At 51.9% G+C, this 24522-nt stretch overlaps 1 protein-coding gene across 3 annotated transcripts in view; it reads left to right on the top strand.

Annotated features, from left to right (window-relative positions):
- The window catches only part of HIP1 (huntingtin interacting protein 1), a 129163-nt gene extending 104877 nt beyond the window's left edge, over positions 1-24286 (top strand). For all 3 annotated transcript variants that reach the window (XM_032872452.1, XM_032872453.1, XM_032872454.1), the window contains 24 exons: positions 384-441; positions 2613-2688; positions 2802-2942; positions 3484-3581; positions 3949-4021; positions 4702-4885; positions 5414-5502; positions 6055-6171; positions 7814-7915; positions 8091-8234; positions 8418-8553; positions 10287-10373; positions 10558-10665; positions 10747-10880; positions 15016-15126; positions 15887-15945; positions 16307-16400; positions 17495-17595; positions 17891-17996; positions 19361-19484; positions 19931-19992; positions 22473-22581; positions 23461-23542; positions 23841-24286. In XM_032872452.1, coding sequence (XP_032728343.1) covers positions 384-441; positions 2613-2688; positions 2802-2942; positions 3484-3581; positions 3949-4021; positions 4702-4885; positions 5414-5502; positions 6055-6171; positions 7814-7915; positions 8091-8234; positions 8418-8553; positions 10287-10373; positions 10558-10665; positions 10747-10880; positions 15016-15126; positions 15887-15945; positions 16307-16400; positions 17495-17595; positions 17891-17996; positions 19361-19484; positions 19931-19992; positions 22473-22581; positions 23461-23513 — 2366 coding nt within the window. In that variant the 3' untranslated portion in view covers positions 23514-23542; positions 23841-24286. The remainder of the gene's footprint in view (positions 1-383; positions 442-2612; positions 2689-2801; positions 2943-3483; positions 3582-3948; positions 4022-4701; positions 4886-5413; positions 5503-6054; positions 6172-7813; positions 7916-8090; positions 8235-8417; positions 8554-10286; positions 10374-10557; positions 10666-10746; positions 10881-15015; positions 15127-15886; positions 15946-16306; positions 16401-17494; positions 17596-17890; positions 17997-19360; positions 19485-19930; positions 19993-22472; positions 22582-23460; positions 23543-23840) is intronic.
- Positions 24287-24522: the final 236 nt, after the last annotated feature.

Here is a 24522-nt window from a genome sequence, read left to right as displayed (position 1 = left end):
CTGGGAGATGTAACTAACTGGACCGACCCAGTGCACGTACATCTGGGAGGGCCACCCCTCTGCCACCTGCTGGGGGTCCATCCTGCTGTTTGGCGTCTACTGTGGGGCACAGCTTCCAGTCCGCTGCACCCAGAATGGCTCATGCTCCAGGGACAAATGGACAAATGTGGAGGATAAGCGCCCTTCGACTCACCACAGCCCCTTCTGGGCCCCTTTGGTCACCAGTCCCTGTCCCTGGGGCAGCTCGAGGCCAGGAATGCCCGCACCCCCTGTGGGGCTGGCCACAAGCCCCCGCATAGTTGGTCTTCTCCCTCCGGAGCTCTGCGTGGGTTACCTTCTCACCCTTCCCAATTCCCTTCTCACCCTTTCCCAATTTCTTCCAGGTCTCCCAGCCGACACCCTGCAAGGCCACCGGGACCGCTTCATGGAGCAATTCACCAAGTAAGTGGCTTGAGTGAGAGAATCAAAGGCTGTAAACACCCAGATCTGTATGTCTGGCTGGCTGAGCCTTGCCTCTGAATTCCAGTCTCACGCATCCGATGATCTGTCTTACATCTCAAACCGAGCACTGGGTTTTCCTCCCCCAGACTTTTTCTCCCAGGGCATCCGGGTGGTGCAGTTGATTGACCGTCCAGCTCTTGGTTTCAGTTGTGATGATGGGGCTGTGGGATGGAGGCCCTCGGTGGGCTCAGCGCTCAGCAGGGAGTCCGCTTGAGAGTCTCTCTCCCTCTCCCCCTCTCGCTCATGAGCTCACTGTCTCTCTCTAAAAATCAGTACATTAAAAAAACACAAAACTTTTTCTCCCTGGCCTTTTCTATCTCAGTAAATGCTACCACGTGCGTTGAGGCCAGAGATCTGGAACTCACTGTCTTCCCCCCTCACGTCCAGTCCACTGGCACATGTTCTGCTCGTTTATCTTGGTTCCGATCGTAGCTGGCATCTCTTGGGCTACTGTCGTTTTGTGCCCAGACCCTCCAATATGGCAGATGCCCTGGGCTTCCACTCCTGCCCCCTGAAATCCCGTCCCCCACCCCAGCCGTTAGAACAACCTTATAAAGACGTCATTCCCTTGGTCAGACGGTGGCTTCCGATCACACTGATAATCAAATCCAAGCTCTTCTCCATGGTTTACAAGGCCCCGCTTGCCGTCTCTGACCTCGTCTTTAGAGCTTAGGGTGTTTCTCCCGCACGGGGTCCTTTTCCAGTTCTTAGAACGTTCTCAGCTCATTTCTCCATCAGGGCCTGCCTTAGCGGCTGCGTTCTGTCTCCTCGGCCGGCTCTTCTCCCAGCCTGGTGTGAGACAGAGAACCCAGGTGCCAAGAAGGGCGCTGGGGCTCAGCACTCTCTCTTTGACCCTCTTGTTTTACTCTTACTTTCTTCAGCCCTAACAACAGAGAAAAAGCCAAACCGCCAAACCCCCAAGCCCAGACGTCTCTTGCTGGTTCCCAGGCAGTAGTCAGAGGCCAAGTTCAGGGTTGTGCTAACCTCCCGGTTTCCTTACTCCATTTGAAAAGCCTTATATGTTTATTCTATAATAAATGACTTATTAAATCCTAGGAGACAGGCCCTGGGGCTGATTTCCTGGAATGGTAAATTCCAGTAGCTTATGAAAGCAACGCAGCCTATTACCGTTGGCTCCAGCCCAGAAACGGGGGGTGGGGGGGTGGTCAGGTGATTTTATTTCCTTTCATTTTTTTCTAGCTTATAAAAACCTCTCCCATGAGCTGCTCCCTCACTTTCTTGTTGGCACGGACCTGGCGGCTCCCTGAGGCCTTGGTGTCCCCAAATTTGGGGAAAGCACCAATGACCTCAGAGGGACAGTCCCAACTTGGGGTTGGAAGGGCTGGCATGAGACCCCAGGGGTTCAGTGTATTGGGCTGAGCTGGAGGAGACTGTGTGTTGCAGGGAGAGGGCACAGAGACCCACAATCCTCTTTCCTTTCAGGAAATCTGTCCTGTGCTCTCTGCTTCCTCAGCCTTCCATGTTTTGATTCAAAATGGGGACCCAAGGAGGAGAGGGAAATTTGCTTTCTTCGTTCCCATAGCCTCCAGGATTGGGACACAGTAGAAATGGATCGGTTTTCTCCAGCGAGGTCCTGATGAGTTAATTCGAGTTAATGCCTCTGTGCATGGTGCCGTGGCAAACCCAGCTCAGCGGGGCTTAGTCCCTGCGCTCTAGAAGCGTCTAGTCTAACTGGGGAGATAACACAGAGATCTAAAACAAAGGGATCTCCCTCAGGAATGAAGTTCCCTTCCCCATTCCTGTGGTTAGGACAGTGAATGTATTTTCTAAGCCCAACGTTCCCAGGAAGACACCCGCCAGGCAAAAGCATCGATTCTACAGAGATGCCAAAGTTTGTTCTAGGGTGACCCTCTCTTCCAGAGGGTTTTGCCCTTTGACTAGCTCTTTCTCATCACCACATAAGCAAGCACGGGCTACAGATAACCTCCCCCTGCAGCATCACAATTGAATCCCAGCGCCATGGAGGTCATCTCCTTGACAGCCCCGCCTTTGGGCTGGGCAGGCAGCAGGACAGCTGGGGAAGGGCGGGGGATGCTGCACTGTCCCCGACCCCGGCCCCCAGCACCCCTCAGGCCCTTCTCCATCCCCAGGTTGAAAGATCTATTCTACCGCTCCAGCAACCTCCAGTACTTCAAACGGCTCATTCAGACCCCTCAGCTGCCGGAGGTAAGCGCACGCGGGCCCGCGGTGGGAGCTGCTGGGTCCTGGGTGCTCTCAGATATCAGGGACGGGCGGGCCTGGCAGGTGACACAGTCTGAGGGTGTGTCCTCCGTCTTCAGAACCCACCCAACTTCCTGCGGGCCTCTGCGCTGTCAGAACACATCAGCCCTGTGGTGGTCATCCCGGCTGAGGCCTCGTCCCCAGACAGCGAGCCCGTCCTGGAGAAGGATGACCTTGTGGACATGGACGCCTCCCAGCAGGTGAGGAGCACCTGACTGGAACCTGAGGGTTAGGGTTAGGGTCATAGCAGGGGGTGAACCCCACGTGAAGCCCCTCGAGCTGCCCCGTACGTGCAGCAGAGAGGACGGGAGAGGCCCTGACAAAGACCCTTCGGCCATCACTGAGCTGGACCGGTCGTCTTTTTTTTTTTTTTTTTTTTTTTTATTTATTTGACAGACAGAGATCACAAGTAGGCAGAGAGGCAATCAGAGAGAGGAGGAAGCAGGCTCCCTGCTGAGCAGAGAGCCCGATGTGGGGCTCAATCCCAGCACTCTGGGATCCTGACCTGAGCCGAAAGCAGAGGCTTTAACCCACTGAGCCACCCAGGCGCCCCTGGACCGTTCTTCTAACCCAAGCGCTAGTCTAGACTCAGGCCCTGTCTTGTGGTCTCTAGGAGGGACCCCAGATGGACATGAACCCAGTTAAGAAATGGTCCCCTTTTTCTACACCTCACTCCTCTGACCCCCGCACAGAAGTCTCTAGATCTCTAACTTTGTCCTCACTCCTTTCTGGTCACCGCAGAATTTATTCGACAACAAGTTTGATGACATCTTTGGCAGCTCGTTCAGCAGTGACCCCTTCAATTTCAACAGTCAGAACGGCGTAAACAAGGACGAGAAGTGAGTCTGGGCTGGGCGCAGGCAGGCAGTGCAGAAACTGTGTGAAGCCGGTGGTCCCTCTGGCCACCCTCAATCAGGGCGGGACGCTTAGCGACACTTGGGCCCTGTAGAGAAGTGTCACGACCCTCAAATATCGTCCCCTGGAATCCCAGAGGGAGATTAGGTGAGGCTGAGCTAACCTGTGGGTGTTAGATTCGGATCTGGTAACACGGAGGGACTTAGCGTATAATTGATGGAATTTCAAAGAACTTCCCCCATATTAACACCAGCTCTCAACTTCCTCCTCTGCTCTCCCAGCTCGCATTTAGAAGGAAAGGGATGGAAGGAAAGCGCAGGGGAAGCAAACTTGTTCTCCTTCTGTTCCCAGGGATCACTTAATCGGTCAGCTGTACAGAGACGTCAGTGAGCTGAAGGCACAGCTAGAGAACGTGAAGACGGAGGTATGAGTCAGGCCCTGATCTGGTTCTGGGCTTCTCCATGACATGACATTTTCATGTGAAACTTGCATTGCAGAGACACTTGTCAGACCCCATTTTAAGGTGGGGGGTGCGAAATAGAAATGCAAATAGAAATGCGAAAGCCAGAAAGACCTGATCCTCCCGCAGTCTTGGTGGTGCTGCATTTCCGTCATTCCTACCTTGACAACGGCTTCTGAGCCAGTCCCTGTGTCCCTGTGGTACTTGGAGAGAACCATGATCGCCAGCTGGCTTTGAAGCCAATGGTGAGAAAGGCCTGTTCCCCTCCCATGGCGATCGGAAGGTCTGGTGGCTGTTTGCAGGGTCTGGGGTAGTAAACAGGACTGCCCTGCAGGCCCATGGCTGGCAGGAGGCTTCGCTCACAGGGACAGGCAAACATCGCCTCCTCCCCCATGCCAGCTTGTCCAGGATTGCTCCCAGGCCCCTCTAACAGACCAGAGCTCCCCTGATGTCACCCTTTGTTGGCCGGGTGGCCTGGAACGACCAGAAGCCTCCACTCTCGTGAGGCCCAGTCGTGGGCTTGTTAGGCACACGTGGGTATTTATTTGATCGGTCCTAGAAACCGGGAGGACCCGCTTCTCCTGCCCAGCCCAGCCCAGCCCAGAGGCAGGGTGCTGGGTCTCACCGCTGAGTGTGTCCCACAGAGCCAGCGGGCCGTGCTGCAGCTAAAGGGCAGGGTCAGCGAGCTGGAGGCCGAGCTGGCGGAGCAGAGGCATCTACGGCAGCAGGCAGCTGACGACAGCGAGTTCCTCCGGGCCGAGCTGGACGAGCTCAAGAAGAAGCGAGAAGACACGGAGAAGGCCCAGCGGAGCCTGACGGAGATAGAAAGTGAGTCCGTTAGGCTGGGGCTGAAGGTGGGAGCCGCAGAGTCATGCGAGGCTCGTGGGGAAGGGTGGGGCTGGGCGGCAGAGCCCCAGTCCCGCGTCCGTCCAGAAGAACCATCTGGAAGGACCTTGGTGTCACCAGTCAGAGGGGTGGGTGGGAGCCCAGACAGGGGAGAGCCCCACGGGCTCAGAATGTGGGGACAGGAACCAGGAGGGGACAGTAGGGTGCCTGCCTGGGGGAAGGGGTATCCGAAGGAGAGCTGGCCTAAAGCCAAAACACACCAAGTGTGCAGAGCTCAGGAGGCGTGAGTTAGTGCTGTGATCTGAATCCGGGGGTGGCGGAGGGGGGGCTTTTTTTTTTTTTTTTAAAGACAGCTGTCCAAAGGAGTTTATTTCAGTAGGATTTTCAAGGGCAAGGAGGGTGTCTGCATTTGTAAAAAGAAAGAAAGTTGTCCTAGGGACTCTGGCTTATGGGAAGGCAGGCACAGGGTCCCCAGCAGGGGACTGCTCACCTTGGCTCTTGACCACATAGGGAGAGCCCAAGCCAACGAACAGCGGTACAGCAAGCTAAAGGAGAAGTACAGTGAGCTGGTACAGAACCACGCTGACCTGCTGCGGAAGGTAGGACCCTGCCCCGTGCCGCTGGGGACACCGCAGCTCTGTGCCTCTGCCAGTTCCGAGCGAGGCACCATCCTCTCATGAAAACCACTGCTTTTTCAGGCTCGCTGGCCTTCCATTTCTTGACTTTCGATGCCAGCCCCGATTGGATTATCCCCCATCTTTCGTATTTATTTTATTTTATTTATTCATTTATTTTTAGGGTGAGATCAAGCGGGGTCAGAGGGAGGGGAAGGGTCAGAGGGAGGGAGAGAATCCCAAGCAGTTTCCATGCCCAGCGCAGAGCCCGATGTAGGGCTCAATCTCACAATGCTGAGATCATGACCCGAGCCAAAATTAAGACCCGACTGAGCCAGCCAGTTGCCCCTATTCTTTAAATACTTGAGCATCGAGCGTCTAAAGATGACAGCTCTCTTCTGGCTTCTCCCTGGGTAGAAACGTGATTTCTGTGTCCAGCTGTCTGAACACTGCCCTTTGTTCTGGAAGGGGGAGAGGCTGTCCCTGAGCTGTGCAGCCCGAGATGAGCCAGTACAAGACACTGTTCTTACCCTACAGAATGCGGAGGTGACCAAACAGGTGTCCGTGGCCAGGCAAGCCCAGGCGGATTTGGAACGAGAGAAGAAAGAGCTAGAGGATTCCTTCCAGCGCATCAGCGACCAGGCACAGCGGAAGGTGAGGGCAAGGAGGAGTGCGCAAGGGGTTAAAGGCTTGGCGCGGTGACACGGCTCCTGCCAAGCGGGTGCATCAGCAATGGCTTGCCGAGGGTGAGTCTAGGACGGTTGAGAAAAGTAAAAGCACCTGGATTTCAGAGAGAGACATGAACCTTTACGAGCACTTGGGGCCGGGAGAACACCCATGAGTTGGTGGGGGTTGGCAGGCAGGTCCATTGCAGTAGGACATGTCGGAGGGAGGAAACTAAATGCCTCACACTTAAGAGTCGTGGCTTGCGTGCTTTTCTGTAATTCAGAGTAGGAAATAGGGTCTATTTAATAGAAGTAAAAATTTCATGAAGCAGTTCTCCTCCTTATTCTATGGGTGCGTTTGGATTTTTTATTTTTTGCTCTGTTTATTTCATTTTTTAATTTTTTAATTAAAAAAAAATTTTTTTAAGACTATTTATTTGAGAGAGGTAGAGAGAGAGATCACAAGTAGGCAGAGAGGCAGGCAGAAGGAGAGGGAGAAGCAGGCTCCCTGCTGAGCAGGGAGCCAGATTCGAGGCTCTACCCCAAGACCCTGAGATCATGACCTGAGCCAAAGGCAGACGCTTAACTCACTGAGCCACCCAGGCGCCCCTTAATTTTTTTAATTTTTTTAAAGATCTAATTTTACAAAGGTTCGGGGGAAGGGCTGAAGGAGGGAGAGTCTTAAGCAGACTCTGCGCTGAGCACAGAACCCCATGCCGAGCTCGATCTCACAACCCTGAGATCACAACTTGAGCCGAAACCAAGAGTCAGACACTCAACAAACTTGGTGCCACCCAGGTGCCCATTTATCTCATTTTTTTTTTTTTTTTGATGTTAGCTGTGAATTCTAATGGGTTGCAACCTACTCTTTGAAAAATAGACTTATGAGAGAAATAAAAAGAGTGGTTTCAAGATGGTAAGATTCAGCATCATACCAGGTGTTGGGATGTCTGAATTAAAGATCCAGCTCTCGGGGCGCCTGGGTGGCTCATTCATTAAGCATCTGCCTTCGGCTCAGGTCATGATCTCGGGGTCCTGGAATGGAGCCCTGCATCAGGCTCCCTGCTTGGTGGGAAGCCTGCTTCTTCCTCTCCCACTCCCCGTGCTTGTGTTCCCTCTCTCACTGTGTCTGTCAAATAAACAAGTCAAAAAATCGAAAAAAGATCCAGTTCTGTTTCAATTAAATTTCAATTTAAAATATAAAAAGCAGTTTTATATCTATAAAAAAAAAATCTTGTTCTATTGAATTCAGTATTATAAGCAGAAGCATGACATTTAGGAAATGTCCCTGAAATTCTCCCTTCGACCTTCCCACTTAGCCAGAAGAAAATCTTCTGGAACACTCTGGATTCTTGCCTCCTCCCTCCCACTTTTGGTTGATGCATCCAACCTTGCATACAAGAGGGTACACAAATCTCCCGTTGATAACTTGGGGACTATTTTGAAGATTTTATTTTTAAGCCGTCTCTACGGCCAACATGGGGCTTGAACTCGTGACCCCAAGATTGAGAGTTGCAAGCTCCGCCGACTGAGCCAGCCGGGCTCCCTGATAGCTTAGGGATTTTTGTATGTGTTTTTCCCTGGCAACCACCACCCAGACGAGAGTGCTCCTGGTTTTTTTTGTCTTTCAGACTCAAGAACAGATGGAAGTACTAGAGAGCTTGAAGCAAGAACTTGCCACCAGCAAACAGGAACTCCACATCGTCCAAGGCAGTCTGGAAACTTCTGCCCAGGTGAGCATCACGTTCCTTCCCGCATTTTGTTCCCGTCGTGCTCAGCGTGTGCCTGGGGAAATGAAGGTGGAGACCTAGAGATACCGCCTCTGGTTCCGTGTAGCCTGCTGGCGGGTCTGGACTCCTGGGAAGTGGACCATTTACTTCTCGCTCTTGAACCCTGCCGACATTGCAGTCAGAGGCAAAGTGGGCCGCCCAGATCGCTGAGCTGGAGAAGGAGCGGAGCAGCTTGGCGCACGCCGTGGCCCGGCGGGAGGAGGAATTAGCAGCCCTACAGGAGCGGCTGGACCACACCCAGGGGGAACTGTCCCTCGCAAAGGCAAGTAACCAATGCCCACCTCGTTAGCGGTAGCTTGGGTTAAGGTAGCTTGGGTTAAGGTAGCTTGGGTTAAGGTAGCTTGGGTTAAGGATGCAAGGAATCCCAGCTGTGTGGAGGTGGACGCTGCTCGAAGGCTCTTGATGGAGTCTGTGTCCGATTCTCACCTCCCTGGGCCACTTCCAGGAATCAGCGGGCCAGCTCGCCAAGGACCAGCGGAGAACGCTGCTGGCGGAGGCAAGGAAGGCCGCGGAGCAGGTGGTCCAGGAGGCCCTGCGGCAGCTGGAGGAGCCGCCTCTGATCAGCTGTGCCGGCTCTGCAGGTAGCTGCCCCTTGCCCGCCCCCACGCGCCAACTCAGTGGTCAGTGCTGACGTCCAATCCCAATGACACTGAGCTCGGGGGTCCTCCGCCTGCTGCACGGCGATGCCCAGGCTCTGCGCTAAGATCTGTTCAGCCAGAAGCTCAGCCTGGGCGGTAGAACTTTCTAAAGCCCCCCAGGGGTGATACCACGGCTCTATGCAGCGGGTCACACTGATGAAACTCTCACTGGGAGCAGAGCCCTGATAGCGAGAGTAAGCACAGGGGGAGGGGGAGCCGACGGCCCTGCCGCTCTCTGAACAGAAGAACGTGACCTGAACGACGAGGTGGTTGCTCGGGAGCCTTGGGCCCACACGGGGAGCGTCTTGAACGTGGCGGGGCAGGAACGCAGAATTCCCATGCCGTCCTGGGCATGCACAGGCCCACTCTGCCTGTTCTGGAGTCCTAAGGGCGTGCGGGTGGGGCATCGGGCAGAGCCACAGAAGCTCTTGGATGAGAGAAGGGGCCTCAGATGTGGCAGGACAGCCAGGCCCGAGACACCGGTGGAGTCACAGATGCAGCTCCGAAAGGGCCCACTGAGGACAAGCAGGGGCAAGGAAACGCTGAGAGCTGACTTTCCCTATCAAATAGAAACGTCTGCGGGGCGCCTGGGTGGTTCAGTGGATTGAGTGTCCGACTCTTGATTTTGGCGCAGGTCACGGTCTCAGGGCCTTGGGATCGAAGCCCCGGTCAGGCTCCATGCTCAGCAGGGAGTTTGCTTGTGATTTTTCTGTCTCCCCACTTCCTCTGCCCCTCCCCGCCTGCACACGTGCACACTCTCTCCCTCAGATAATCTTTGGGGAAAAAAAAAAAAGAAATGTCTCCATTTGGGGACGTCCATGGCAAGGCCTGCTCTGATTCAGCAGGGAACCCATCTGTAGGGGAACACAGCGGTCTCAGAGGAAGGAGCTCACTGAGTCCCCAGTTTTCTGAGGGAGTGCCAGGAAACGGGGCAGCCGTGGGCAGATTCTGAGGAGAGACTTTGTGAGCTGGGCTTAGACATGAGCCAGTGGAACGGAAGAACCGGGGGGCTGGGGGGGGTCACACACACAGCTGACGCTACCAAGCGCTTGCCATGTGCCAACCGCCGTGGTAAGTGCTCCACACGCCTCAGCCCAGCGACTCCTCACTACGGTGCCGTGAGGGGGCCCCGTGACTCTGTTTCCACATGAGGAAGCAGGTGTGGACAGCCTGAGGTCGTAGCCACCGGTATGGATACACATGGGTGCAGTGTGACATGAGCCCTCATACTTCAACTCCTATGTGACAGTCTTTGGGGACCCGTGCCCAGAGCCACAGTGTGGGAACAGCTGTGTTGTGTGTCCAGCATGAGCCCAGATGAGCCTGACGGAGTTGAGGGTCTGGGCTCAACACTGAGGAGAGTCTGAGATCCTTGAAAGATGTAGCGGGAAGGCCCGGACTGGATTTGGGCAGGCCGTCCTGAGAAGGGAGAGGCTGACTCTGCGCTGCGGATGTGGTTGCCCTGGCTCTAGGCAAAGGGACCACATGGGCAGCTTTTGAGGTCCTGTACGAGCACAGTCAACCCTCTTCCCTCTGCCCCCCATCTTAGGGCAACTCCTGCAGGGCTCAGGCCACTCACGAGGGGGACTCCTCCATCACGTGCCTTCCCCTCCCAGGGAGAAAGCGAGTCTGACAACTCCGGCTCTGACTTGGCCCTGTCCCCCCCCGCCCCACAGATCACCTTCTCTCCAAGGTCAAGTCTGTTTCCAGCTGTGTCGAGCAACTGGAAGAAAGCTGGAGGCGCTATCTGGCCTGCCCAGAAGGTAAGAAAGGGGGCAACAGGGTCTGTCGCTTGGTGACAGCTGGGTCACGTTCAGAAACGCTGGCGTGTGGAAGTAGCGACGGGTTCCTCTGCACCAGGAAAGGGGTCTCTATATAACTGGTTGAGCAGGGAAGGAGGTAGGGAGGTAACACAGCCCTGAGCAACCCCCTTTAAACTCCTGGCAGCTATCAGTGGGCTCCTCCACTCGGTCACCCTCCTTGCCCACCTGACCGGGGACACCATGGCTTATGTGAGCACCACCTGCCTTCGAGCCCCGCCAGAACCCGCCGACCGTAAGTACTGGGGCCGGGGGGCCGGGCTGGGCAGCAGGGGAGGCCAGAGGCCTTCAGAAATCCTGGTCGTTGCATCCCCAGTGCTGACTGAGGCCTGCAAACAGTTTGGCAAAGAAACGCTCCTCTACTTGGCTTTCCTGGAGGAGGAAGGAACGCGGGAGAACGACGGCACCGCCATGAGGAGCTGCCTTACCAAGATCGCCGCCATTGCCGAGGTAGGAGCCGAGTTACTACCGGGGACAGCTAGTGAGTGCTGGTGATCTGCCTGGGACTCTGTGAGGTCCTAAGTCGGTTCTTCCTGCACTTTCCACTTGACTCGAGGAAGGGAGAGCTGGCCCTGAAAAATCTGACCCCTGAACGACTCTCCGGTTGTATGTCATGCGTTCCCTGTGTTTGAGAACCTGCTGTGTTTTTCACTGTGCTAAGCGGTATCAAAGAAGGATAAGCATAGTTTCTCTGTTTTCTAAGATTTGTATCTGGGTGAACAGGTTAATACCTAATGTGAGAGAACATTGTATTTATTGATTTAATAAAGATGCAGTGAGTACGTCGTACATCATGGGAAGTGTGTTGGATGTAGTTGTACAGGGACAAATAAGACATAGTCTCTATGGGAAAGGAAAATAAGAAAATCACCCACTTCTGTACAGTGGGATGAGAGCAGTGATCAGCCGTATTTTAAGAGTTCAGTACAAGGCATTTACTTAATTCCAAAAATGGGTTATAATATTAAGTCCAGGGAATGAAGAGATGAGGGCCAGAGTTCAGATTTTCATCATCCCTCATCTGAACTCTTATAATAGCCTTCTGATTAGTTTTTCTGCCTCTGGCCTCTTCTTTCTCTGATCTCTTCCAAAAACAGAGTTCTGATTATGATTCCTCATTTGATAACAAAAGTCAAATGATGTAACCTGATACCCAAGGACTGTCACAGTCTGGTCCTTATTCATCTTCCTGGGTCCCTCCCACCCGCCACCTATACCTTGCGGTGTTGGTGGCTAGCGCTACAGTGTACCTGCCTACCTGTCTCTTTCCCCCATGGGTCCTTAAAGACAGAGCCCATGCCTTTTTCATGTTGTCCCCTTGGTCCCTGGCATGATATCTGGCAAAGCAGATAAAAAGATCAGATGGAGAAGAAGGTTCGTACTGGGGAGAAGTGGGCAACGAGGTAGGGAATCGTGACTCTGGATGAAGGAAGACTACGGATAACGGTGAATTGCTAACCTTTCTTTCACTGGAATGACGTGATCCTGGTGGTATTTTAGTGTTACTAAATTGCTGATGGTGGCCTAGGGAATGTTACTCCTTTTGCTGGAGATATAGAGCATTTTCTCCAGGGCCGTGCAGAACTGAATCTCTGTACACACACGCAAAGGGTGTAAGACACCATGAGATGAGGATATAAGTTAATTTTACAAAGCAAAGCGTGAGAGGGAGATCCTGGGCGGGTTTCCTTTCTGGCAATAGGACTGACCAGATGTTTAGAAGCTCATCCCAGGACAGGACGTGGAAAATGCTTAATAAAATTTGGGGAGAAAAAAATGTTAATTGAATCTAAATTGGCTGAAAACTAAGGAAATTCTCAGAATCAGAAACCAAAAGGATGCAGGAGCTAGTGTTTTTTCCATCTCTTGGCCTAGAGCTTGGATTTTAATGGACGACGCTTACAGAGGAGAGTAAAGAAACAAAACCTAGACCCACGTAGGGTCAAAGTTTGGAATGCAGAGACTTCCTTCCCAAAACAGAACTCGAAAGGTCACATCCTGAGTGAACAGGGGAAAAGCCTACTCTGCTGGAGAGATCCTGTCTCAATCTTGGTTATGGAGTCAACATGGCCACCTAGGGAATTTCTAACTACAACCATCTATCGGTGGCTTCAGGGTCCAATTCTACTACCTGTATGGCCTGAAAAAGACCAAACAGAAAATTAAAGTAGTCAGGTAGTTAGGGGCCCAGGTACCTGGCAGACACAGATCCAAATGGTCTCTGAAGGCGTACATATACTTTGGCTCTAAACCCCAAGGAACTTTAAAAAATAAAGTCCCAAGGCACTTAAGTTCACCATAAATGCATCTGATATGTTAAAGAACTTTTTAAAAAGTATTAAGGGTGACAGAGAAGTAAGATATTTTCAAAAGTAACCAGATATATTCGAAAAACAACCACCGAACTTCTAGAAATGAAAACGACATCATTGAAAGTCACAACTTAGTATACAGATCCAACAGCAGGTTAAAACAAAGCTGAAGAAAGAATTAGTGAACTGGATGATAGAATTGAAGGAATTACCATAGACTGTGGACCGGATTTTATGAGCTGGAGTATAGAAATTAGATGTAGAATGTTTAATTGGGGTTCCAGGTGAAGATACTAGAAAAGTGATGTCCTTTTCCCCCCTAAGTAACATTTTTAGTTCTGTGTGTTACAGATTTTCATCTACACGTGCTTTTTCCAGCATTCTGTGTTTGAGTTTCTTCCATGCAGATGTGCTCATTTTCACTGCTCTGTAGCATTCTGTCGCATGATTACCTCTCAAGTTCTACTTCTCTGATGTAGTATCTGTTCATATTTATTTACATATCTATGATAGAGCTATATATCTATTGTTGGACGCTTGGGTTCTTTCCAGTTTGGGACTATCATAAATGTGCATACAGCACATAGGTCACTCTGGGGCCTATCTCCTGATGTAAGTTTCCCTGGGGATAGATTTACCACATTATAGGATGATTCTCACACATGGACTACTGAGCAAATGAGCAGTCCTAGGAAAATGTGTACAGTAGGATTCCTTTTAAATAAAAATCAAAACAGGGTGCCTCGGTGGCTCAGTGGGTTAATTAGCATCTGACTCTTGGTTTCAACTCAGGTCATGATCTCAGGGTCACGAGATTGAACCCCAAGTCAGGTTCTGCAGTCAGTGTGGAGTCTGCTTAAGACTTTCTATTAAATAAATAAAGTCTTTAAAATAAATAAATATCAAAACATACGTAGTTAACGTTATAGTGGGTTTTTTTTAAGATTTTATTTATTTATTTGACAGAGATCACAAGCAGGCAGAGAGAGAGGAGGAAGCAGGCTCCCTGCTGAGCAGAGAGCCTGATGCGGGGCTCGATCCCAGGACCCTGGGATCATGACCTGAGCCGGAGGCAGAGGCTTTAACCCACTGAGCCACCCAGGTGCCCCAACATTATAGTTTTTAAGGATGCATTCCTAAAGAGTTTTTAAAAAAGACGTAATAACCATTCTCCTGAATTCTGTGTTTATCTTGAGGTGGGGAGCAGGGAGGGTGGAGATGGAATTAGGGCAGACTACAAAGGAGATTTCAATTTCAAAGGTACTGACCATGTTTCTTAAGCTTTTCCTGAAGTTGGTGGTAGATACGTGGTCCTTTGTTCTTAGTCTTTAAACCATTTATACCTGTTTTATACTCTCGTAGGTATAACACATATTTTCAGAATTCACAGGCTTTGCCATCAGCCCCCAAGTTATCCCTGCTTTCATTCATTAGCAGTGGGACTGGTGTCAAGATATTTGACCTCTCTGAGCCTTGGCCTCCCATCTGTAGAACAGGACTAGTAACTGCCTCATGACTGCTGTGGACACGAAGTTTAGCAAGAGGCAGAGCGTCCAGTTGGAAGGCATCACCAATATTTGAAGATGTTTCTGAAATACTTCCCAGTGGGTGCCTGGGTGGCATTGTTGGTTGACTGACTCTTGGTTTCCGCTCAGGTTGTGATATTGGGGTTGTGAGATCGAGCCCCACATCAGGCTCATGCTCAGCGCTGAGTCTGCCTGAGATTCTTTCCCCCCACACCCATTCTTGCTCTCTCTCAAATACTCAAATAAATAAATAAATCTTTTTTTTTTTTTAAGATTTTATTTTTTTTATTTGACAGAGAGAGAGAGAGAGGCGCAGAGGGAGAAGCAGTCTCCCCGCCAAGCAGGGAGACCGATGTGGGGCTCGATCCCAGGACCCTGGGATCATGACCTGAGCCGAAAGCAGATGCTTAACCGACTGAGCCACCCAGGCACCCCATAAATAAATCTTAAAATAAAATACCTCCCAAGCCACAAATACAATAGACTGTGCAACTGTGGGGCAGGATCCAAGCAGCTACAACTGAGTGGCCTTGTAGGCTTAGGCAGGGATGGCTTTCTGGAAGGAGGGGAGTGGAATGTGAGGTTCTGGGGTTCACGCAGTGGCGAGTTCCAGACAAGGCCTGCACAGGAGGCCCCTTCGTGGATTCCAGCAATGTGTTACGTGATAGGGCCCTCCTCTCCTGCCTTCTGCCACGGGAGAACAGAGAGGTCAAAGGGTCATTGCAGCATTTGTGATGCTGTTCCCAGGAGCTCCTGCCCAGAGGCCTGGACATCAAACAGGAGGAGCTGGGGGACCTGGTGGACAAGGAGATGGCTGCCACATCAGCTGCCATCGAAACTGCTACGGCCAGAATCGAGGTATGGAAGCGTCTGGCAGTCTCCTAAAGCCAGGCTTTTGCAGCTTCCTTGTGGGGACATTGCGCATTGGATGTCTCTGACTTGTTCGTGAAGGCTCCCAAGGCCCCCCTCTGAGCCCACCCGAAATCCAAATTCCCCAGGATCCCCCAGGGATTAATAAGTGAGAAGACCCTCCCCTACTTTGGTGTTGGTTCATCCGGCCTCACTTGGGATAGGTCGGTCCACGGAGCTCGCTCAGGTTCCGTTTCTGCATGATGGGGCAGTGGTAATAGGACATGCCTTGGAGGGGTGTGGTAAGAGTTAAAGGATTTAATGCACATTTATCTTCGCGGCGGGCACCCGTGCAGTCCGCAGACATGGTTGTCCTGGGGAAGAGCCGAGTGGGCGGCACTGGAAAGGTCCCATAGCGTTCCTGGTAGAAGACTCAGTCTGCTTGCCTTGGTGCAAGTACCAGCCGGGGGAACCTGGGAATGGCTGTCCTCACCCTGCCTTCACTGGCAGGGTGCCACAGCCCTCAGAATTCTGTGCACACGGCAGCCTATGATGGACACTCACGGATGGTAGTGTCAGCCTGCCGGGGCTGCTTCTCACAGAAGAGATCAGAAGTCTGGATTCTTTCCCCGACTCACCAGGGTGTGGATGGGCCCTTCTGGATTTGAGTTTCTCAGCTGCCCCAGGATGTCGGACACAAGGTGTCTCAGGGTACCAGTGAATGCCCGGTACCCACCGCGTGTTGAGAAACCCTGCTTCTTTTCAACAGGAGATGCTCAGCAAATCCCGAGCTGGAGACACAGGAGTCAAATTGGAGGTGAACGAAAGGTCAGTCCGAGCCGTGTGGGGGCACCTAGGTGATGAGGATGAGTGTATCCCACAGTGGATTATATGAATTAGAACAGTAGCCGCCACGGGCAGCGGCCGAGTCCGTGTACATGTCAATAATGGTGTTCTTGGGGATAATACCGCCGTTGCATTTTAGGGGAAGAGAAACCCCGAGAATCATCATGTAACTGTCCTCAGTCAGGTCTCCCTACTCACGTGCCTTTCCGGGAAGGTGTATTCCCTCTGCCTTTCCCACCCCAAGTTTGCCTGTGTTTAGGCCTGAAAAAGAGAACAGATTCCTTCATTATTCTCGGTTTCTCTTTTGTGTCCCTAACTTTTTATTTATTTTTTTTCCTCCTAGGATCCTTGGTTCCTGTACAAGCCTAATGCAAGCTATTCAGGTCTTGATCGTGGCCTCGAAGGACCTCCAGAGAGAGATAGTGGAGAGTGGCCGGGTAAGCATGGGTGAGGAGCCCTGGACGGGGAGAGCAGACATCATTCACAGACGCCTGGTTCACCAAGAGGCTACATCTACTCGATACACTCATCCACATTCAGCGAAATCCGCGGGTGCTGCCCTCATCCCGTGTGCGCATCTGAGGGCACACTGCCTCTCACAGCCGAGCATAGATGCCCATGGAAAGAAGCTGGGGCACTGCCGGGTCCCCAAGGGGCAGTCAGCCTCAGCCTTCAGCTGCTGGGTCATTAACCCAGGCAACATCGTGGGGACCTGCTCTGGAAAGCCCATGTGCATTGCAAGCCTGGGCCCTCAGAGGAAGGGAGAGCTTTGGAAAATGGGGCAGATCGAAAGGGTCGGCCTGGTTCCCGACCTTTGCCAGTGGGCATGGCCATGTCTCCTTCCCGAGGCAGAGTCGGCGGACAGTTACTCATAGACAGGCTGTGGTCGAAGGGTTCACTGGGCTTTCTCCCTCCTCTGCTGGTGTTTCCTTCTCACACCCGGTGTGCAGCTGCCACTCAGGAGGCAGAGGCCCAGGGAGCAATCCCGGAGCCGGAACAGTGTCCCGGAAAGAAGGCAGCCATCTCTGCTTTGGTGGTGGTGCTTTTTACCAGTGCCGAGAGGGGCTGAGTAAGGAGGGCCTGTGGCTTCCAAGACTAACAGACACTTCCACAGCGTGAGAGTGTGTTGAAATCCCGAGGAGACATAATTTGCCTCCTTTATTCACTGGGTTACTCTCTTCTCTTGGCAAATCGTGGCAAAGGTTAGACTCCTCTTGGATCACATTGTCCTAGGTGCGTGTGAACAGATTCCGATTCTTATCTATACAACATGGAAATGGGGTACAAGAGAAATGCCACGGGCATTGGAGTCAGAGAAGCCTAGGGTTTACTTCTGCTTATCTCCTGCGTGAACTTGGGAAAAGGATCTTTGCTTTTCTGAGTCTTCATTTGCCCATCTGTAAAATGGGATGATAATGCTTTCGTCTTGGGATTTAGTGTGAGGTCCCAATGGGAGTAATGGGCTTAAACGCACCTGGGGCATAGGAGGCCCTCGAGAAAAGCTAGTCATTATCACCTTTCACTTCCTTAGGGCACGGCCTCCCCAAAAGAGTTTTACGCCAAGAATTCTCGATGGACGGAAGGACTCATCTCCGCTTCTAAAGCCGTGGGCTGGGGAGCAACCGTCATGGTGTAAGTGTCTGTCACTCCTGGGGCTTCTCAGCCCCACTTCCAACTCCCTCGGCCCATCCCAGACCACAGCCGAGGGAAAAAAGTCTGCTCCTTAGAAAAGAACTGTGGGTAGGGAAGTCAGCAGGACTGAAAGTTTGAAAGGGAGCCTGGGTCTCCTGGGGTTGCGCAGGGGTGGGGCCAACAGGCAGGCTAGGCTCCCTGAGTAGCCAGGGTGACGGGCGCGATCTGGAGGTGGGATCATAAGGGGTGGTGGCTGTCTGTGACATACTTTGTCTTGTCCCTTCCTGTCTACCAGGGATGCAGCCGATCTGGTGGTGCAAGGCAGAGGGAAGTTTGAGGAACTGATGGTGTGTTCTCATGAAATCGCTGCGAGCACAGCCCAGCTTGTGGCCGCCTCTAAGGTAGGACCTGTACAGGACCCCCTAAGGTCCAACGAGCTTGGAGAACACTCGGTCCGTGATGCCTGTCCCGAAAACAGATAATTTGTCCAGGGTCCAGGTAGATGAGGTCCCAGGTTAAAATTCTGACTCTCAAGGGTCTCTTACTACCCTCCTCTGAGAGCCTTTTCCTCAGTCAGCAAGGAGCCCCTCTGCCCAGCTCGCTGCCTGGGCTCCTCTTGGCTCTCATGGCTTCTGTGACAAGTGGCCTTTGAGGGTCCCAGCCGTGCCGACCTCTGATTAGCAATCAGGGCATTCAAGGAGCACTTAAATTAATAAATTAATAAATTTATTAATTTTAATTTTTTAATATTTAAATTTTTAATTTAATTATATAAAAATATATAAAATTATATATAAATATATATAAAGTATATAAAATATATAAAATATATAAAAATAAATTTAAAAAAAATTTTAAATTTAAATTAAATTTTTTAAAAATTAATACATTAAAGGAGCTCTTAAAAGGTCGGTGCCATGAGCTGGTTCCCTGGCTCGGCTCCGAGGTTCCACAGCCAGTGTCTGACTCTCCTGAAGAGCCTCCAGATTCGAACCATTACCCCCAACTAATCGTAATACAGAGCTTGTTACCGAAATCCGGCTGTGAGTTTTATAGTACCCCGGGGAGCGTCCTTATCATCCTTGTTTACTGTTGTCCCAAATTAATTTCCGCAACTGGAGCAATTTATCACAAGAACCAATAAAGCTAGAGTCTGAGGCTGTCAAGCAAATAAGCCAGGAGTAATTTTGCATATTAGAGATATGCCAGGAGCTGACCCTATAGGAGTATTTTTTTAAAGATTTATTTATTTAGGGATGCCTGGGTGGCTCAGTCAGGGAAGCATCTGCCTTCGGCTCACGTCATGATCCCAGGGTCCTGAGACTGGGGCCCACATCTGGCTCTCTGCACAGCGGGGAGCCTCCTGCTCCCCCAGCTGGTGTTCTCTCTCTATCTCTCTCTGACAAATAAAATCTTTTTTAAAAATTTTATTTGAGAGAGCGAGAACATGCATGTGCCCACATGGGAAACGGGCAGAGGGACAGGGAGAGAGAGAGACTTCTCCAGCAGACTCCGCGCTGAGCGTGGAGCCTGACGCAGGGCTCGATCTCCCAATCCTGAGATCACAACCTGAGCCAAAAGCAAGAGTCGGACACTCAAGGGACCGAGCCACAACAGGCACCCCTATAGGCAGCAATCTGGAAGAAGTCGATTAGCGACAGCAGCGGATCCCGTTACGTTTGTCAAGAACCGTTGGGACCCACTTATTTGACTCCATCCTTGCCTCTGTGTGCTGTGTGACCCTAACTCTGCTTGGTCCTGACAGGTGAAGGCTGACAAGGACAGTCCAAACCTGGCCCAGCTGCAGCAGGCCTCCCGGGGCGTGAACCAGGCCACCGCCACCGTTGTGGCCTCCACCATTTCGGGCAAATCACAGATTGAGGAGACAGGTAGCCTCTCCGAAGCAGTGCTTTTCGTATCCAACCCATTCAGCATTTCTTCACGTCCCATGTTTCCCACAATCCTGTTTCCACATTCTCTCTCGTTCATCTTCTCCACACGTGTGCTCAACTTTCTCATAAGGTGGGACGCCGCACACGCGTGCTGTTTGTGTCACCATAGCAACAGGCCTTAAGGTAGATTTTTCATTTAGCGATTTCTCTGGATTCAAAGGCATGACTCTTCAGGCCTGGTTGTCTCTGGGTGGGGCAGGACGGGGGTCGGGGGGGTGGGTGAGGGGTGGTCCAATCCTCGTCTATCCATCCCTGTCGATCCATCGGTGACTTTCTCACGTGTTTTGGGAACTAGTGAACCAAGCATTTCAGCAGAGCGCTGGCATCAGCTGCCTCTCGGCCAGGGGCGTCCCCCTAACGAGACCTTCCCTCTGCCCTTACAGACAACATGGACTTCTCCAGCATGACACTGACCCAGATCAAACGCCAGGAGATGGATTCCCAGGTAGGACTCCCCACTTCTGAGTCTGCTCGATCAGTTCCGGGTGACACCGACCCCAAGTATTATCCCCATGGAAAGAAGCCAGTGGGGGAGAGACTTGGGGCGGAAACAAACAGAGATGGACCCAGGAGCCCAGGAATGAATATAAATGACGCTTGGAAGGGACAGTGGAGATGGAGACAGATGGCGGGTTAAGATCGGAAACTTAACCCTTGCTCACTGGTCTTGAACTGGTGTCCCCCTCACTGTTACCATCAGGGATCTCCTAGCAGATGTCAACTAGCATTTAATGTCTTAACAATGAATGAGGTTTTTTTTTTTTTCTTTAAGTAGAGCTGACATCCAGTGTTACATTATTTTCAGGCGTATGTGTAGTGATTTGACAATTCTGTGTATTACTCAGTGCTCACCGCGATTAGTGTAGTCACCGTCTGTCACCATGCCACGTCATGACCCTGTTACTGACTACATTCCCAATGCTGTACCTTTCATCCCCATGACTTACTTATCTGGTAAAGAACCTCTTAATCCCCTCCACCATTCCCCCACCCTCTTCCCCTCTGGCCACCACCAGTTCTCTGTATTTATGAGTCCGTTTCTGTTTTGTTTTTGTTTTTTTGGCAATTAAAAAAAAAATCTGATATGAATTATTTCTGTATGACCTTGGTTTAAAGAAGAAAAACCAATTCACTGAGAACCCATCGAAGGCAATGCCCTTTCTCCTGGTTGTTTGTAAAGTTCTGGCATGTGGGAAAACAGGAATCAGTGGGATCCTGAAAAAAAGACCTGACATCCTTGTTCTGGAATTACTGATCCCAGTCTTGGGGTCAAGTCCAGATGGAGACTGTTAAAGTCTCTATATGGGTCACACAGCATTTTTAGAGTCACATGACCAAATACTGAAAGGTCTGAGGTCAGGTGTGAGTCCCCGCCGTCTACACTGTCGTGTTTACTGGGCTTCTCCAGTTCCTCTTGACTGTGGGTTCCATCTCTATGCTGATAAGTACCAGATTCTTCTCTCTGGCCTTGATCTTCTCCTTGAGCTTTGTGATTGTCCAACTGCCTACTTGATCTCTCCACTGGAGGCCAAATATGTCTCCAACATAATGAGTCCAAACCAGGGCTCCTGGTTTCCCTCCCACCTAGATCTGCCCAACTCCTTGTTTTCTCTGCCTCAGTAACCGGAACCCCCCCACCCCCCACCACACCCGGGTGCTAAGACCTAAGAGTCGTCCTTAGGTCCTCCCTTCCCCCTCTCCCTTCTACATCCAGTTCCCCAGCAGGTCCTGTCAACTCCCAACTGTCCAAGTCTGAACCTTCCCCCCTTTCCATCTCCCTAACCCAGCCGAAGCCACCATTGTTTCTCTCCAGAACTACTAGAATGCATACGAGGATTTGTATCCACGTGGTCCCATGGCAGGGCCAGGTGGCAGGGCAGTTAGGGGCACAGAATAGGAAAGGGCATTGCTGAGACAGGTCCAGCCCTGGGTTGATGGTTGGAGGAACTCGGGGAAAGGCATATGATGGGGCTCACCAGATCATCGCATCTCTCCATGTTTTACATTTTTCCATAACAAAAATTTTGAAAAGAAAAAAAGGAACCACCTAACTGGGTCTAGTTGCTTCCACTCTCCCCACCCCCCGCCACACACGGTTTGTTCAGGTTCTATGTATTTTTGAAAGCATAAATGACAGCATGTCACATCTCTACTTGAAACCTTGAGGTGGCTTCCCTTTCATACTTAGAGCTAACCCCCAAACTGCTAGCCTACTCTCATGACCCTCTCCCCTCTCATGCATCAGCCACATGGGCTCCTTTCTGTTCTTCCCTTACCCACCTGCCTGAATAGCGTTTGCTGATCACCCTCGGCCTTTATCACATGACCCTGTGTCATGTTCCTTACAGTCTGATCTGTTCTTGTCCATGAGTTTGTGTCTTCCCCCCGCACCACCATGTCTTCTGTGCACCACCATGTCTCCCCCACCTACCGCAGAGCCCGGGGTATGTGACAGGTGCTCAGCAGACATTTCTTGAATTAATAATCAGTAAAATGAATTAATGAGGAGTAGGGATAGCCAGGAACCAGCTTCTTCCTTGGTAAGACTGCTCTTTCCTGTATGATGATAACCCTAAGTTGTAACAGCCCCACAAAGATAACAGAAGCATCTGAGCTTGGCTGTTGCCTGGATTTCCAGGAGAGCGGGACTGAAGCAGAAGGGGAACTGGTTGGGAACACGCCACACAGATAGGCTAGATGTCAGAGCTGATTTCAGTGGGGGGTGAGATGAGCCCTACTCCCATTCAGGCGCTGGGGCTCTAACGCATCACCTCTAGGAGAGGGTCTGCATGAAGAAACGGAAGAGCCACTGGGATCGACGGGTGAATGGGAGAGGTTGGACGAAATCAGAGGAGGAGAGGGATTAAATCAAAGGGAGACCGTTGTCAGATCGCCGCTCAAAAGAAAATTCCATTCGTCCCCCAGGTCCGGGTGCTGGAGCTGGAGAATGACCTGCAAAAGGAGCGTCAGAAACTGGGAGAGCTTCGGAAAAAGCACTACGAACTCGCCGGTGTTGCCGAGGGCTGGGAAGAAGGTGGGCCTCTTTGAGGGTCTGCGTGGGCGCCATGAGGGGAGGGTGCGTGTAGGAGGGCCTTCCCCTCAGACGTGACAGAATGAGTTGCCCTTCGGGTCACTGACTCACAGTCTTGACTCACAGAGCACGATTTCTCTTCAGTTGGAAACAACCTTCGAGCCCCAAAACTGGTATAATTTGAGGTGAATTGAAAGCTTTTGTTGTCACCTCTCAAGACCTTAACGTTGACCAGTGGACTCGTCACTGGCCGCCATTCCCTTCCAGGCCCACTTAGCCTGGCGCGCGTAGAGTTGGGTAGTGAACAAACGGATGGCGGTCAGTGAAAGGCCAAGGGGATTGCAAGTCTGACTGACTAGAGCCAGCAGTGAGGAACAACGGTCCATGAGAGAAAGGGTCAGGGGCTAGAAATGGCCCAGAGAGGCATCGTCACCCAGAGTCTGCTGCTTTTCCACATGCCCAAAGTGGCCTACTCGATCACGACCAGGACTGCCTGTCCTTGTTGTCTTGACTGATTCTGGGAGCCAACCACAGTTGCATACCGGTCATTCCCGGACGCGTAACTCAGGGAACAGACGGTTATGAGCGTGAGGTATCGGGGAGCCCAACGTGGTGGCTGTTTTTATGGGTGAAATGAGTGTGTGCGCATGTGCAGTGCTACGAAGCAAAAATTATCGTTGTTAGGGGCGCCTGGGTGGCTCAGTGGGTTAAGCCTCTGCCTTCGGCTCAGGTCATGATCTCAGGGTCCTGGGATCGAGCCCCGCGTTGGGCTCTCTGCTCAGTGGGGAGCCTGCTTCCCCCTCTCTCTCTCTGCCTACTTGTGATCTCTCTCTCTGTCAAATAAATAAAATCTTAAAAAAAAATATTATCCTTGTCTTTCAGGAACAGAAGCCTCTCCATCTGCATTGCACGAACCGGTCGCTGGAAAAGAATAGAGCCACACTGACGCCCCACACGTCCGAGTGTAAATCTTGTGGCCCATCTGTGTGTGTGTTATTCCCCAGCCATGGCCTAAGCCTTGGGGTCGGGGTGGGGAGTCCCGGTGGCAGTCACACCACCCCCATTGTCCAGTGCCCAGGACCCCAGTGGCCTTCCACAGAGGAGTGGAGGACCAGAGCCACCCCTCACAGAGAGGACCTGCCTCCCTGCCCTGCCTGCCGTTGGACCCCTAGACTTTCAGTGTCCTCGTCCAAGGAGCTGGCTGTTTCCGCGATCCCTGGTTGGGGGGCGCCTCACGCCTTTTTTTTCTGTTTTCTCCTCAGCCTTTTCTGTTTCACCATCTGCACCAACTCATGAGCGTCAGAGGGCTGGCGGGGCTCCAAGCCAGGACGCCGCCCTACATCTGTGCCGACAGAACAGCAGGAGCGTCCCGGCAGAGCACGCCAAGGCAACTGTCCCCTCTCTTGGCAGTCCCATGGGTTTCCCGCTGCTTCTTACGGTGGTTGGTTGGGATTTCCTTTTTTTTTCCTTTTTTTGGGGGATTTCTTCTTCTAGTGTTCCCTCGTAGAGCCACCTCTCCCCAAGGGAGCACCCCTGGCGCTCGGAGCCATCGGGGGCCCCTACCACAGCAGATAACAGCAATGGTGCTGCTCAGGCTTCACCTTGGTGCTCCACGCCAGCCTCCGTGCTGAGTGTTCCGCTGAGCGAGTCTGGGTCAGACGAGCCCACTGCCCAGGGTGGGCCCCACTGCTGGGCCACACTCTTCCTCCAAAGGACAATTGGATTTTGGGAGGAGAGCCTCCCTCAAGTGAGAGAGCCCAGAGAAGCCTCTGCCCACCTTCCCGGGTGACAGGGGTGAAGAACGCGGGAAAGGAAGGAGGGTGCATGCGGCCCAGGCCTCAGGAGACCCCTGCTTTGGGAACTTTTGGTGACCAGACTGAAGAACTTATCCCGTGCTTTGCGCGTGCTGGTGAGAGTAGCCACACTTGTTCCCCCGGAAAGAAT

Source organism: Lontra canadensis, unplaced genomic scaffold (assembly GCF_010015895.1).
Source record: "Lontra canadensis isolate GAN:19392208 unplaced genomic scaffold, GSC_riverotter_1.0 scaffold45, whole genome shotgun sequence".
Lineage (NCBI taxonomy): Eukaryota > Metazoa > Chordata > Mammalia > Carnivora > Mustelidae > Lontra > Lontra canadensis.
Note: the sequence above shows the minus strand (reverse complement) of the source record. Positions and strands in the feature narration are given on the sequence as shown.